Consider the following 14,747-nt stretch of genomic DNA (forward strand, 5'->3'; position numbering starts at 1 on the left):
AACTGCTATAATACTGCCTCCTATATACACACACAAGAATATAACTGCTATAATACTGCCTCCTATATACACACACAAGAATATAACTGCTATAATACTGCCTCCTATATACACACACAAGAATATAACTGCTATAATACTGCCTCCTATATACACACACACACACACACAAGAATATAACTGCTATAATACTGCCTCCTATATACACACACAAGAATATAACTGCTATAATACTGCCTCCTATATACACACACAAGAATATAACTGCTATAATACTGCCTCCTATATACACACACAAGAATATAACTACTATAATACTGCCTCCTATATACACAAGAATATAACTACTATAATACTGCCTCCTATATACACAAGAATATAACTACTATAATACTGCTCCTATGTACAAGAATATAACTACTATAATACTGCTCCTATGTACAAGAATATAACTATAATACTGCTCCTATGTACAAGAATAGAACTACTATAATACTGCCTCCTATGTACAAGAATAGAACTACTATAATACTGCCTCCTATGTACAAGAATAGAACTACTATAATACTGCCTCCTATGTACAAGAATAGAACTACTATAATACTGCTCCTATGTACAAGAATATAACTGCTATAATACTGCTCTTATGTAAGGGTATGGTAGTAACTGCGCCTGAGCACAATATGTCTGCGGTCTCTGCTCGTCTTTCCCCGCCATTCAGTAAGTATAACTGCAGTGAGAAGTGAATTGCTCCCGTGAAGCTTCTCCCGCTCTGGACTAGACCTCAATGAACATAGAACATCCCTCGGCCGGCGCAGTCACTTGTTCTTATTTCTTCTATTATAATGTGGAAACCATAAACAAGTATGCGGCTGGTGTTACCACAGCTTTATTCTACTTTGCTGAACACTCACCTTCTGTGGTTAGCAGGACAGAACTATAGTATCTAAAGTAGTAAACAGGAGCGCCTAACTGCAGATCAGTCAATAGCAGCAAGCTGACAGTTTCCACTTGCTTTGTACAATATACAGAGGAAACTATTATCCAGGTATACATTACAGGAGGCAGGATTGGAGAGTGCAGACACTGCTCTGGGGCTCAGTCTCATGGGGTTCACAGGACAGCACGCAGCGAGCGCGGTGCGGGGCAGAGTAGCTGTAAGAGGGGATTCCTATACGGGGGGCCCTCCCATGTAATAAACATACCCTAATAAGGCACATAAGATGGCGGCCGCCCCTTAGTAACCGGCGGCCTGGGGATTATAGGGAATAAATATTAGGATTCCTCCCGCCTTCTGTTATGAGTGATGCAGAGCAGTGCAGGAAAAGCCGGCTGAAGCAGCACGATGTGACGGCACAACTGCTGTGCAGAAGAGACGGTCATTTTGCCTTTATTCACGTATAGTTCTCTTAGGGCCCGTTCACACTGCCGTGTCCATTTCTGCGTTCCTGCACATTCTGCCGCATGTTAGAAATGCCTATCCGTGTCTGCAAAACGGACAACAGGACATGTGCTACCTTTTTCGCGGGGCTGCGGAACGGACATGATTTGCTGTCCTCATGTTTTGTGACCTGATAGAAATGAACGGGTCTGAATACCGACCGAAAATACAGTCATGTGAATGGACCCCGAATCTGACATCCAATAGTAAAGAACAGAGTGGGTGACCCGTCCACAGAATACAGAACTACAGGCGATGTGAGGGTTGGTGATGTCACCGAGTGAAGAGGCGGCGGGGTTAATGTGGAGAGGGCTGGTGATGTCACCGAGTGACGAGGAGGGGTTAATGTGGAGAGGGCTGGTGATGTCACCGAGTGACGAGGAGGGGTTAATGTGGAGAGGGCTGGTGATGTCACCGAGTGACGAGGAGGGGTTAATGTGGAGAGGGCTGGTGATGTCACCGAGTGACGAGGAGGGGTTAATGTGGAGAGGGCTGGTGATGTCACCGAGTGACGAGGAGGGGTTAATGTGGAGAGGGCTGGTGATGTCACCGAGTGAAGAGGAGGGGTTAATGTGGAGAGGCTGGTGATGTCACCGAGTGAAGAGGAGGGGTTAATGTGGAGAGGGCTGGTGATGTCACCGAGTGAAGAGGAGGGGTTAATGTGGAGAGGGCTGGTGATGTCACCGAGTGAAGAGGAGGGGTTAATGTGGAGAGGGCTGGTGATGTCACCGAGTGAAGAGGAGGGGTTAATGTGGAGAGGGCTGGTGATGTCACCGAGTGACGAGGAGGGGTTAATGTGGAGAGGGCTGGTGATGTCACCGAGTGACGAGGAGGGGTTAATGTGGAGAGGGCTGGTGATGTCACCGAGTGAAGAGGAGGGGTTAATGTGGAGAGGGCTGGTGATGTCACCGAGTGACGAGGAGGGGTTAATGTGGAGAGGGCTGGTGATGTCACCGAGTGACGAGGAGGGGTTAATGTGGAGAGGGCTGGTGATGTCACCGAGTGAAGAGGAGGGGTTAATGTGGAGAGGGCTGGTGATGTCACCGAGTGAAGAGGAGGGGTTAATGTGGAGAGGGCTGGTGATGTCACCGAGTGAAGAGGAGGGGTTAATGTGGAGAGGGCTGGTGATGTCACCGAGTGAAGAGGAGGGGTTAATGTGGAGAGGGCTGGTGATGTCACCGAGTGAAGAGGAGGGGTTAATGTGGAGAGGGCTGGTGATGTCACCGAGTGAAGAGGAGGGGTTAATGTGGAGAGGGCTGGTGATGTCACCGAGTGACGAGGAGGGGTTAATGTGGAGAGGGCTGGTGATGTCACCGAGTGACGAGGAGGGGTTAATGTGGAGAGGGCTGGTGATGTCACCGAGTGAAGAGGAGGGGTTAATGTGGAGAAGGCTGGTGATGTCACCGAGTGAAGAGGAGGGGTTAATGTGGAGAGGGCTGGTGATGTCACCGAGTGAAGAGGAGGGGTTAATGTGGAGAGGGCTGGTGATGTCACCGAGTGAAGAGGAGGGGTTAATGTGGAGAGGGCTGGTGATGTCACCGAGTGAAGAGGAGGGGTTAATGTGGAGAGGGCTGGTGATGTCACCGAGTGAAGAGGAGGGGTTAATGTGGAGAAGGCTGGTGATGTCACCGAGTGAAGAGGAGGGGTTAATGTGGAGAGGGCTGGTGATGTCACCGAGTGACGAGGAGGGGTTAATGTGGAGAGGGCTGGTGATGTCACCGAGTGACGAGGAGGGGTTAATGTGGAGAGGGCTGGTGATGTCACCGAGTGACGAGGAGGGGTTATCTGCTATGGCCAAGTAAAGGCTTTTTGCAGAGACGGCCCATTGTTCAGTTGAGCACTGCCCCCTCAGGATGCATACAAAGCCTAATACGAAATAAATTCCTATAACTGGCCGCCATAAACCATTTTCACTGATCATATCCCTTTAAGAAAACACAAACAGTAAAATCTGGGATCCCTGGTCTGGCAGCGTTCCCACCAGAGGCAGAGCAAACATCATCACTTTGGGGATTTTGAAAGCTCAGAATATAATGAAAGTCCAAGCAAATAGAACTAAGCAAACAGAGTTGGAGACACGTCACGCCTCCACCGCAGCCACCTGCCTCCCCCCGCATCGGGCAGACCGGGGGGGAATAGTGCCACTATATAGTGTGGAGAGCCTGGGCCGAAGGAGATCATGGGGACACAGACACCCCAGGAATGAGAAGAGGGCACAGCTCACAGCAAGTGATGACACCATTATGCTTGCAGTCAGTGAATAGAGCTCAGGTGTTACAACTGCATCATTTAAAGGGAACCCGTCATCAACTTTGTGCTGCCTATACTAACGGCAGTATAAAGTACAGACAGGGGAGTTAATTTCAGCGGTCGGTCATTTATTAGTTAAAAGTAAGTGGTTGCTGAGAACCGACATCAGAATCATTGCAGACTGGGCCTCGAAAAGAGTCACGGCCACTGGAGAAGAGTCCTGGTTATTCATGAATTCCTGCTCCGCTCCCCCCCCACCACCACCACCACCACCACCACCTGCTGATGACTGACAGTCTAAGGCACGCATGTCCAAACGGCGGCCCTCCAGCTGTTCCAAAACTACAACTCCCAGCATGCCTGGATAGCTTACAGCTCTTACAGCATGCTGGGAGTTGTAGTTTTGCAACAGCTGGAGGGCCGCAGTTTGGACATGCCTGGTCTAAGGGTACATTCACACGACAGTGTGTAATCCTTTCCGATTTGCAGTCCGCAAATAACGGAACCGTGTCCGCATTTTACGGACAAATGACTTCCGTATGTCTTCCGTTTTTTATGGTCTGCAAAAAACAGAAGGAAAAAATAAAAGACAGAAAAAATAAATTAAGGCCTTCAAAAATAAGGAAACGGAATCCACAAAAAACGTATGACATACGGAAACCATTCCGTATGTCATCCGAAATTTGCGGATCCATTGACTTGAATGGTGCTGCGGACCGATCTGTACGGACAATAGTAGGACATGCTTCATATTTTTGCAGAACAGAAATGCGGACACACGGATGCGGACGACATACTGAATGTTGTCCGCACATTTTATTCACCCATAGGAATGAATGTGGAACAGACGTGGAAAAAATAATACGGTCGTGTGAATGTACCCTGATATCTAGTTTTCTCCCTCTCTCTAGGAGAGAGCTGCCAATCATCAGCAGACGGACGAGAGAGCAGGAGATTATACTGCCAACCATCAGCAGACGGGCGAGAGAGCAGGAGATTATAATAACCAGGACTCTTCTCAGGTAGATCGGACTCTTCTCGAGGCCTGGGCTGCAGTGATTATGACGCTGGTTCTCGGTGACCACTTACTTTTAGCTGATGTGTGACACAGCGCTGACATCAGCATTTCTGTCACTAATTTATGCAGCAGTCAGTGAGGTCAGCATAAAGTTGCTGACAGGTTCCCTTTAAGGGGGAGTCCTGAGGTTTGGGAACCTGCACAAAACATTTTCTAATACGTTATGATGACCTGACATCCATAATGATCTTAAAGGGGTTGTTCTGGTTCAGAGCTGAACCCGGACATCCCTCCGTTTCCCCCCCGGCAGCCCCCCTGACATGTTCATGCTCCGATGCTATCCTTTGCCCTGCTCTAAATCGCGCAGAGCAAAGGCATTTTTAGGAGATCCGGTGACGTACCGGGGCTCTCCATGGGGCTGCCAAGAACCCGGGTGACGTCACCGGCACTGATGGGCGGGATTTAGCGCTGCCCTAGCCAGTTAAACGGCTAGGGCAGCGCTAAATGCTGCCCATCAGAGCCGTTGAAGTCACCAAAGACACTGCCGGGTGGAAGTTCCCCCCCCCTCAGCCTCCAGGTAACCTCTCCATAACCCCCCCCAGGTCACTTCTCTCTCCCCCCCCCCCCCCCGGCCTCCAGGTCACTTCTCTCTTCCCCCCCCCCCCCCCGGCCTCCAGGTCACTTCTCTCTTCCCCCCCCCCCCCTCCAGGTCACTTCTCTCTTCCCCCCCCCGGCCTCCAGGTCACTTCTCTCTTCCCCCCCCCCCCCGGCCTCCAGGTCACTTCTAACCCCCCCCCCCCGGCCTCCAGGTCACTTCTCCCCCCCCCCCCCGGCCTCCAGGTCACTTCTCCCCCCCCCCCCGGCCTCCAGGTCACTTCTCCCCCCCCCCCCCCCCGGCCTCCAGGTCACTTCTCCCCCCCCCCGGCCTCCAGGTCACTCTCTCTCTTCCCCCCCCCCCCCGGCCTCCAGGTCACTTCTCTCTCCCCCCCCCCCCCGGCCTCCAGGTCACTTCTCTCTCCCCCCCCCCCCGGCCTCCAGGTCACTTCTCTCTCTCCCCCCCCCCCCCCAGGTCACTTCTCTCCCCCCCCCCCCCCCCGGCCTCCAGTCACTTCTCTCTCCCCCCCCCCCCCCCCCGGCCTCCAGGTCACTTCTCTCTCCCCCCCCCCCCCCCCCCGGCCTCCAGGTCACTTCTCTCTCCCCCCCCCCCCCGGCCTCGCAGGGTCGACTTCTCTCTCCCCCGCCCCTCCCCCGGCCCGCCAGGTCACTTCTCTCATCCCCCCCCACCCCCCCGGCCTCCAGGTCACTTCTGCTGCATCATCCGCCCCCCCCGCCCGGCCTCAGGTCACTTCTCTCTCTCCCCCCCCCCCCGGCCCTCCAGGTCACTTCTCTCTCTCCTCCCCCCCCCCGCCCCCCCTGCCCTCCAGTGTCACTTCTACCCCCCCCCCCCCGCGGCCTCCATGTCACTTCTCCTTCTCCCCCCCCCCCCAGGTCACTTCTCCTCTCTCCCCCCAACCACCCCCAGGTCACTGTCTCTCTCTCCCCCCCCCCCCCCCCCGGCCTCCAGGTCACTTCTCTCTTCTTCCCCCCCCCCCCCGGCCTCCATGTCACTTCTCTCTCTTCCCCCCCCCCCGGCCTCCAGGTCAACTTCTCTCTCTTCCCCCCCCCCGCCCTGCCTCCAGGTCACTTCTCTTCTCCCCCCCCCCCCCCCGGCCTGCCAGGTCACTTCTCATCTCTTTCCCCCCCCCCCCCTGCCTCCAGTTCACTTCTCTCTCCCCCCCCCCCCCCGGCCTCCAGGTCACTTCTCTCTCTTCCCCCCCCCGGCCTCCAGGTCACTTCTCTCTCCCCCCCCCCCCCCGGCCTCCAGGTCACTTCTCTCTCCCCCCCCCCCCCCCGGCCTCCAGGTCACTTCTCTCTCGCCCCCCCCCCCCGCGCCTCCAGGTCACTTCTCTCTCCCCCCCCCCCCCCCGGCCTCCAGGTCACTTCTCTCTCCCCCCCCCCCCGGCCTCCAGGTCACTTCTCTCTTCCCCCCCCCGGCCTCCAGGTCACTTCTCTCTCTCCCCCCCCGGCCTCCAGGTCACTTCTCTCTCTCCCCCCCCGGCCTCCAGGTCACTTCTCTCTTCCCCCCCCCGGCCTCCAGGTCACTTCTCTCTCTCCCCCCCCGGCCTCCAGGTCACTTCTCTCTCCCCCCCCCCCCCGGCCTCCAGGTCACTTCTCTCTCCCCCCCCCCCCCCGGCCTCCAGGTCACTTCTCTCTCCCCCCCCCCCGGCCTCCAGGTCACTTCTCTCTCCCCCCCCCCCCGGCCTCCAGGTCACTTCTCTCTCCCCCCCCCCCCCGGCCTCCAGGTCACTTCTCTCTTCCCCCCCCCGGCCTCCAGGTCACTTCTCTCTCCCCCCCCCCCCCCCCGGCCTCCAGGTCACTTCTCTCTCCCCCCCCCCCCCGGCCTCCAGGTCACTTCTCTCTCCCCCCCCCCCCCGGCCTCCAGGTCACTTCTCTCTCCCCCCCCCCGGCCTCCAGGTCACTTCTCTCTCTCCCCCCCCCCCCGGCCTCCAGGTCACTTCTCTCTCCCCCCCCCCCCCCCGGCCTCCAGGTCACTTCTCTCTTCCCCCCCCCCCGGCCTCCAGGTCACTTCTCTCTCCCCCCCGGCCTCCTCACCTTTCTCCTCATTTCTGCCCCCGGCCTCCAGCTCCAGGTCACTTCTCCTCCCCGGCCTCCAGGTCACCTCTCCCCCCGGCCTCCTCACCTGGCTGCCGCAGTCTTGCGGGAGGTTCCGGACCAGGATCTTCCTCCGGTTCTGCAGCTCCCGTATGGTGGCGTCCAGCCTCCTCCGGATCTCCGCGGGCTCCAGCTGCGACCACACACCGGCTGCTGCCGCGTTACCTCCCGGGGTCTCGGTCTCCTCCTCAGGCCCGGTACCCCCCCACTCCGGAGAGTTCAGGGGAAGCCCGGTGCCCCGCGCCGCCATTTTGCTGAGGCTGGCTCGGTGTGCCTGGCTATGAGGGCGGGGAGGAGCCGAGGAAGTCTCCGCCCACCACCCGGGGCCTCCCCGCTGTCAGCAGTCACCTCAGCGCCGGCTCTGAGGGCCTCAGTAATGGCGCACAGGTCGCTTCTCTGAGGAAAAAGTCGCCTGTAGATAAAGTTAGGACCGAATCTGTCACAGAAACGTCTGCACCAAATCCGCTGCGTGTGAATGAGCCCTTAGTCAGGGGTAGTTATCACATGTGCAGCCTGAAACCATGTGATGCGGTTTTAACCCTTCCGTGTTCATGTCGTGTGTGCCATCAGTGAGTTGTATGGCAGAACACGTATCACACGCGTGTGCTCCACAGCCTGACCGACCGCTCAAGCATCCATTCACTTTAAAGCCTCATTCACATGTCAGTGTTTCACGGATACGCGCTGTACGCCTTGTCCACGGATACGCGCTGTACGCCTTCTCCGCGGACACGCGCTGTACGCCTTCTCCGCGGACACGCGCTGTACGCCTTGTCCACGGACACGCGCTGCACGCCTTCTCCGCGGACACGCGCTGTACGCCTTCTCCGCGGACAGCACAAGTCCCCATTTAGGTCTCTTGCAGGGTTTCGTTTGCGGTCCGTATGCGGAACCATTCATTTCAATGGTTCCGCCCAAAAAAAAGGAATGTACTCCATATGCATTTCCGTTTCCAAATATATCCGTTCCGCTAAAAGATAGAACTTGTCTTATTATTGCCTGCAAATAACGATCCGCGGCTCCATGAATGCGTACGGAACACATCCTTATGTCATCCGTTTTTTGCGGATCCATGCCCACTTTGCACATGTGTTTACTGTTTAACCCCTTCCCGACATATGACGTAATAGTATATCATGGCAGCAGGTGCATTCCCGCATTTTGACGTTCTATTACGTCATCGTGATGAGGCGGGCACCAGAGCGGCGCCCGCCCGATCACTGCAGGGGTCTGGTAGTCCCTGGTAGCCGGGCCCCTGCTGTATCCGCCGCCATCTCTGTACAAGCTGATGCCGGTGGATTAACCCCTTCTATGCCGCGATCAGCACTGACGGGAAGGGATTCGCGGCGGGTGAGGGAGCCTATCGGGTCCCCGCGCTGCTGTGGAAGGGACCCAATAGGTGAGAATGCAGCCCGATGCCTTCTACAGGTGCCCAGGAGATCCAGCCCCAGGCCCATCTCCTAGGCAACCTGTCCAGCCTAGGCAACCTGTCCAGCCTCAGGCCCGTCTCCTAGGCAACCGGTTAGTGTATTACTCAGTGTCATACACTAACAGGCAATGCATTATTACAATACAGATGTATTGTAATGCATTGCAGAGGGGATCAGACCCCCAAAAGTAAAGTTCCAGAGTGGGACAAAAATAAAGTTAAAAAAAAAAAGTTTTTAATAAAAAAATAAAGTTTCAAGTAAAAAAAAGAAAAAAGCCCCTTTCCCCTGATTTTATAAAAAACAAGAAAACACACACATATTAGGTATCGCCGCATCCGTAACGACTGGCTTTAAATATATATCACATGATCCACCCCGTCCGATAAACACCGTAAAAAAATAAAATAAAAACTCCAAAAAAAAAGCCATTTTTGTCACTTTACATCACAAAAAGTGCAACACCAAGCGATCAAAAAGGCGTATGCCCCCCAAAATGGTACCAATAAAACCATCACCTCATCCCGCAAAAAAAGAGCCCCTACCTGAGACAATCGCCCAAAAAAAAAAAAAAAAACTATGGCTCTCAAAACATGGAGACACTAAAACATCATTTTTATGGTTTCAAAAATGCAATTATTGTGTCAAAGTGAAAAAAATAAGTATACATATTAGGTATTGCCGCGTCCGTAACAATCAGCTCTATAAAAATATCACATGACTTAACCCCTCAGGTGAAGACAGTAAAAAAATAAAAACAGTGCCAAACAAAGCCATTTTTTTGTCATGTTACATCACAAAAATTGCAACACCAAGCGATCAAAAAGGTGTATGCCCCCAAAATAGAACCAATCAAACCGTCATCTCATCCCGCAAAAAATGAGGCCCTACCTAAGAGAATCGGTCAAAAAATAAATAAAACTATGGCTCTCAGACAACAGAGACACTAAAATATGATTTTTTTTGTTTGTTTCAAAAATGCTATTATTGTGTTAAAGTTAAATATCTTTTTTTTTTTTAAGTATACATATTAGGTATCACCGCATCTGTAACAACCTGCTCTATAAAAAAATATCACATGACCTAACTCCTCAGGTGAACACCATAAAAAATAAAAACAGTGCCAAAAAAGCCATTTTTTGTCACCTAACATCATTTAAAGTGCAACACCAAGCGACCAAAAAAGCGTATGCCCCCCAAAATAGAACCAATCAAACCATCATCTCATCTTGCAAAAAATGAGCTCCTAACTGGATTCCTGCTGAGAGCAGGAGCGCACGGTGTCATTGGTTGCTATAACATACCAGTGTATTACTGCATTGCGGCGGCAGCAGGAAGTGCACAGCGTCATAGCAACCAATGACGCCGTGCGCTCCTGCTCTCAGCAGGAATCCAGGCCGTGGTTCCACGGACCGCTCACGGCCGTGTGCATTCGGCCTAACTATCATTATTTTTTTGTTTCAAAAATGTTATTATTGTGTAAAACTTAAATAAATAAGAAAAAGTATACACATTAGGCTTCATTCACATCAGCGTTCAGCCTTTCCGTTCTCCTCTTCCGTTATAGGAGCAGTAGAACTGAAAGGACGGATTCGGCACATAACTGAGCCGAACAGACCCCCGGGCCCCATAGACTATAATGGGGTGCGTTAGGTTTCCGCTCAGAGGATGAATTTTGAAGTGAAGACAAAAGTCCTGCATGCACAACTTTTGTCTCCGCACCAAAATCTTCTTCTGAGAGGAAACCTAGTGGACCCTATTATAGTCTATGGGGCTCGTGGGCTCCGTTCGGCTCATTTATGCGCCAAATCCATCCTTTCTGTTCTCCTGCTTCTATAACAGAGAAGGAGAACGGGAAGGCTGAACGCTGATGTGAACTCAGCCTTAGGTATTGCCACGTCCGTAACGACATGTTCTATAAAAATATCACGCGAGCTAACCCCTCAGGTGAACGCTGTAAAAATAAATAAATAAAAACTGTGCCAAAACAACCAATTTTTTGGGTCACCTTGCCTCATAAAGTGTAATAATGAATGATCAAAAAATCATATGTACCCAAAAATAGTACCAATAAAACCGTCAACTCTTCCTGCAAAAATGAGCCCCTGCACAAGACGATTGGCAGAAAAATTAAAAAAATATGGCTTTCAGAAAATGGAGACACAAAAACATATATTTTTTTCAAAAATGCTTTATTATGTAAAACTGAAACAAAGTAGACATATTTGATATCACCGCATCCGTAACAACCTGCTCTATAAAAATAGCGCATGATCTACCCTGTCAGATGAATGTTGTAAAAAATAAAAACAGTGCAAAACAGAATTTTTTATTACTTTGACTCACAAAAAACATAATATAGAGCGATTAAAAATCATATGTACCCCAAAATAGTACCAATAAAACTGTCACCTTAGCACCTAGTTTCCAAAATAAGGTCACTTTTGGGAGTTTCTACTGTAGAGTGCATCAGGGGGCTTCAAATGGGACATGGCATCTAAAAACCAGTCCAGCAAAATCTTCCTTCCAAAAACCATGCGGCGCTCCTTTCCTTCTGCGCCCTGCTGTGCGCCCTTACATCAGTTTATGACCACATATGGGGTGTTTCTGTACACCTCAGAATTAGGGTAATAAATGTTGATTTTTGTTTGGCTGTTAACCCTTGATGTGTTAAAGAAAAACATTGATTAAAATCTGCCAAAAAAGTGAAATTTAGAAATTTAATCTCCATTTTCCTTTAATTCTTGTGGAACACCTAAAGGGTTAACAAAGTTTTGAGTAACTTGAGGGGTGTAGTTTCTACAGTGGGGTCATTTATGGGGGTATCCACTATGTAGGCCCCACAAAGTGACTTCAGAACTGAACTGGTCCTTAAAAAGTGGGTTTTGGAAATTTTCTTAAAGATGTTTAGAATTTCTTCTAAGCCTTCTAACGTCCTAAAAAATAAAATGACATTTACAAAATGATACAAACATAAAGGAGACACATGGGGAATGTTCAGTAATAAATATTGTAGGAGGTATCACTTTCTGTTTTAAAAGTAGAGAAATTGAAATTTAGAAAATGGCAAATTCTTCCAAATTTTTGGTAAATTTCAGATTTTTTCATAAATAAAAGTGAAGTATATTGACTAAAATTTATGACTTTCATGAAGTACAATGTTTCACGAGAAAACAATTTCAGAATTACTTGGATAAATAAAAGCGTTCCGAAGGTATTACCACATAAAGTGACGCAGAAAGGTGAACACTGGCCCGGGGTAGAAGAGGTTAAAAACATTACTGTACATTGCAGTAATGATTACAAATGTTATGCTTCCGTTTGCGATCCGCAAAAAAAGGATCGCATACTTAAACCATACAGAGATTTTTAGTGAAACTACAGAGCGAAACTGAACAACGGATCCGTGAAAAACGGACCACAAAATACAGAAAAAGACATACGGTCGTGTGCAAGAGGCCTAATGTTAATGTCTGTATCCACACATCAGTGTTTCAGCGCGGTCCGTGGGTCCGTGTTTTTAGCACGGATGCACGCTCTATTTTGTCCATGTTCAGATCCATCACGGCCATTGGGTCTATGGGTCCGTGAAAACCACAGATGCCTTCCGTGTTGCATCTGTGTTTCACGGATCATTAGGAAGAGATTCTTTGAAAATTATTTTTTAGCTGTTCAGTGTCAGTGAAACACGGATGCAACACAAACAGCAAAAAACGGACACACGGATCCTTCACGGACGCATCACTGACCATCTGCTCAAGGATTTGAGCACGGACATAGACGTGTGAATGAGGCTTAATAGGTCGTCACACATCAGTGGTTTTCCATTGTCCATGGTTCAGTGGGCAAACCACAGAGTTACGGAAGAAACAAGCCCATTGAGGTCTTACGGCTCCCCAGTAACAGCTGCATTGTTCCCAGTGCCAGTCATGGTGCCCCCAGTAACAGCTGTATTGTTCCCAGTGCCAGTCATGGTGCCCCCAGTAACAGCTGTATTGTTCCCAGTGCCAGTCTTTGTACCCCCCAGTAACAGCTGCATTGTTCCCAGTGCCAGTCATGGTGCCCCCTGTAACAGCTGTATTCTTCCCAGTGCCAGTCATGGTGCCCCCAGTAACAGCTGTATTCTTCCCAGTGCCAGTCATGGTGCCCCGAGTAACCGCTGCATTGTTCCCAGTGCCAGTCTTAGTACCCCCCAGTAACAGCTGCATTGTTCCCAGTGCCAGTCTTAGTACCCCCAGTAACAGCTGCATTGTTCCCAGTGCCAGTCATGGTGCCCCCAGTAACAGCTGTATTGTTCCCAGTGCCAGTCATGGTGCCTCCAGTATCAGTCATTGTTCTCAGTGCCAGTCTTGGTGCCCCCAGTAACAGCTGCATTGTTCCCAGTGTCAGCCATGGTGCCCCCAGTAACAGCTGCATTGTTCCCACTGCCAGCCATGGTGCCCCCAGTAACAGCTACAGTGTTCCCAGTGCCAGTCTTGGTGCCCACAGTCACAGCTGCATTGTTCCCAGTGCCAGTCATGGTGTCCCCCAGTAACAGCTGCAGTGTTCCCAGTGCCAGTCATGGTGCCCCCCAGTAACAGCTGCAGTGTTCCCAGTGCCAGTCATGGTGCCCCCCAGTAACAGCTGTAGTGTTCCCAGTGCCAGTCATGGTGCTCCCCAGTAACAGCTGCAGTGTTCCCAGTGCCAGTCATGGTGCCCCCCAGTAACAGCTGCAGTGTTCCCAGTGCCAGTCATGGTGCTCCCCAGTAACAGCTGCAGTGTTCCCAGTGCCAGTCATGGTGCCCCCCAGTAACAGCTGCAGTGTTCCCAGTGCCAGTCATGGTGCCCCCCAGTAACAGCTGCAGTGTTCCCAGTGCCAGTCATGGTGCTCCCCAGTAACAGCTGCAGTGTTCCCAGGGGTCTCCGATCTGCTGCTCAGACCCAGACTGAACCTCAATTAACAGAAAAAGTTAAAAGAAACAAGAAGTGAACTGAGCCTTATAATCTGGCATCTGATAATCCAGAACGTTTTTTCATCTGGCACTTGTGTTCAGCGCAGAACCGCAATATAATGTGAACAGGGGCCACGACGCGGCAGAACATGCAGTTACAGCCCACAAGTATCTATAGCTACCCCTAATCCAGAATATATGATCGCGCCATGGATGCCGGATTAAGGGAATTTTGTAACCTTTTCTCCGTCTTTGGGAGGAACCCAGCGGGTGGTTGTAGGATCCTCGGTCTCATGGGGTCACGCTGTATTTACACACCTGAGCTCACACCGGACTGTTCCAGGAAGTGGGCGCAGCGTTCACACCGCGCAGCACACAGGAAAATATTACTCATAAAACACAAGAAGTCGTCCTGGGGGGAGTGACAACCACTGTGGCCACTGTTACACCCAGCTTTCCTAGGCTCCTAAATGGCAGCAAAGTGATTGACCATATTAGCTGCCACCCAGCTTTCCCAGGAACAGATAAGATTGATGCAATTATAATCTGGATGCTATGCTGAACAGAGAAAGAGGTGTCCTCTCTCTCCTCCATTGCACACGTAGTCGCCTATATCTACACTGTGACTAGACAGCGCCTCCTTTGTCCATAGGTCACGTCTGGTACTGCAGCTGAGCCCTGAATGTGACTGAGCCGCAATACCAGCCACAGCCAGGAGACTTATTAGAACGTGGAGGAGGAGGTAACAGAACGCTTCTTCCGGTGTGTCCTGATAAAGGTGGTCATGGCGGCTCCTCCCCCCCCCCCCCCCCCCCTTGTAGTTTTGATAAATCTCCTTAAAATTATAGCGGCCGCGGTCTTGAACTTACACTCACTTTACCAGATTAGTGTCCTCCATGAGCTTCACATATATGGCCGCCGGAGAGCAGCGGTGCAGACTTCATCCATCAAGAGGTTTCCACAGATAA

General features: G+C 51.2%; 1 protein-coding gene across 2 annotated transcripts in view; it reads right to left on the reverse strand.

Annotated features, from left to right (window-relative positions):
• RAVER2 (ribonucleoprotein, PTB binding 2) overlaps positions 1-7,712 on the reverse strand; it is a 30,471-nt gene extending 22,759 nt beyond the window's left edge. The window contains exon 1 of one of the 2 annotated variants that reach the window (XM_044301404.1): positions 7,450-7,712. In XM_044301404.1, the coding sequence (XP_044157339.1) occupies positions 7,450-7,671 (222 nt within the window). In that variant the 5' untranslated portion in view covers positions 7,672-7,712. The remainder of the gene's footprint in view (positions 1-7,449) is intronic. The other variant, XM_044301403.1, reaches the window with a different exon arrangement.
• Between the last annotated feature and the right edge of the window lie 7,035 nt (positions 7,713-14,747).

This window comes from Bufo gargarizans, chromosome 7, assembly GCF_014858855.1.
Source record: "Bufo gargarizans isolate SCDJY-AF-19 chromosome 7, ASM1485885v1, whole genome shotgun sequence".
In the NCBI taxonomy this organism is placed as follows: Eukaryota; Metazoa; Chordata; class Amphibia; order Anura; family Bufonidae; genus Bufo; species Bufo gargarizans.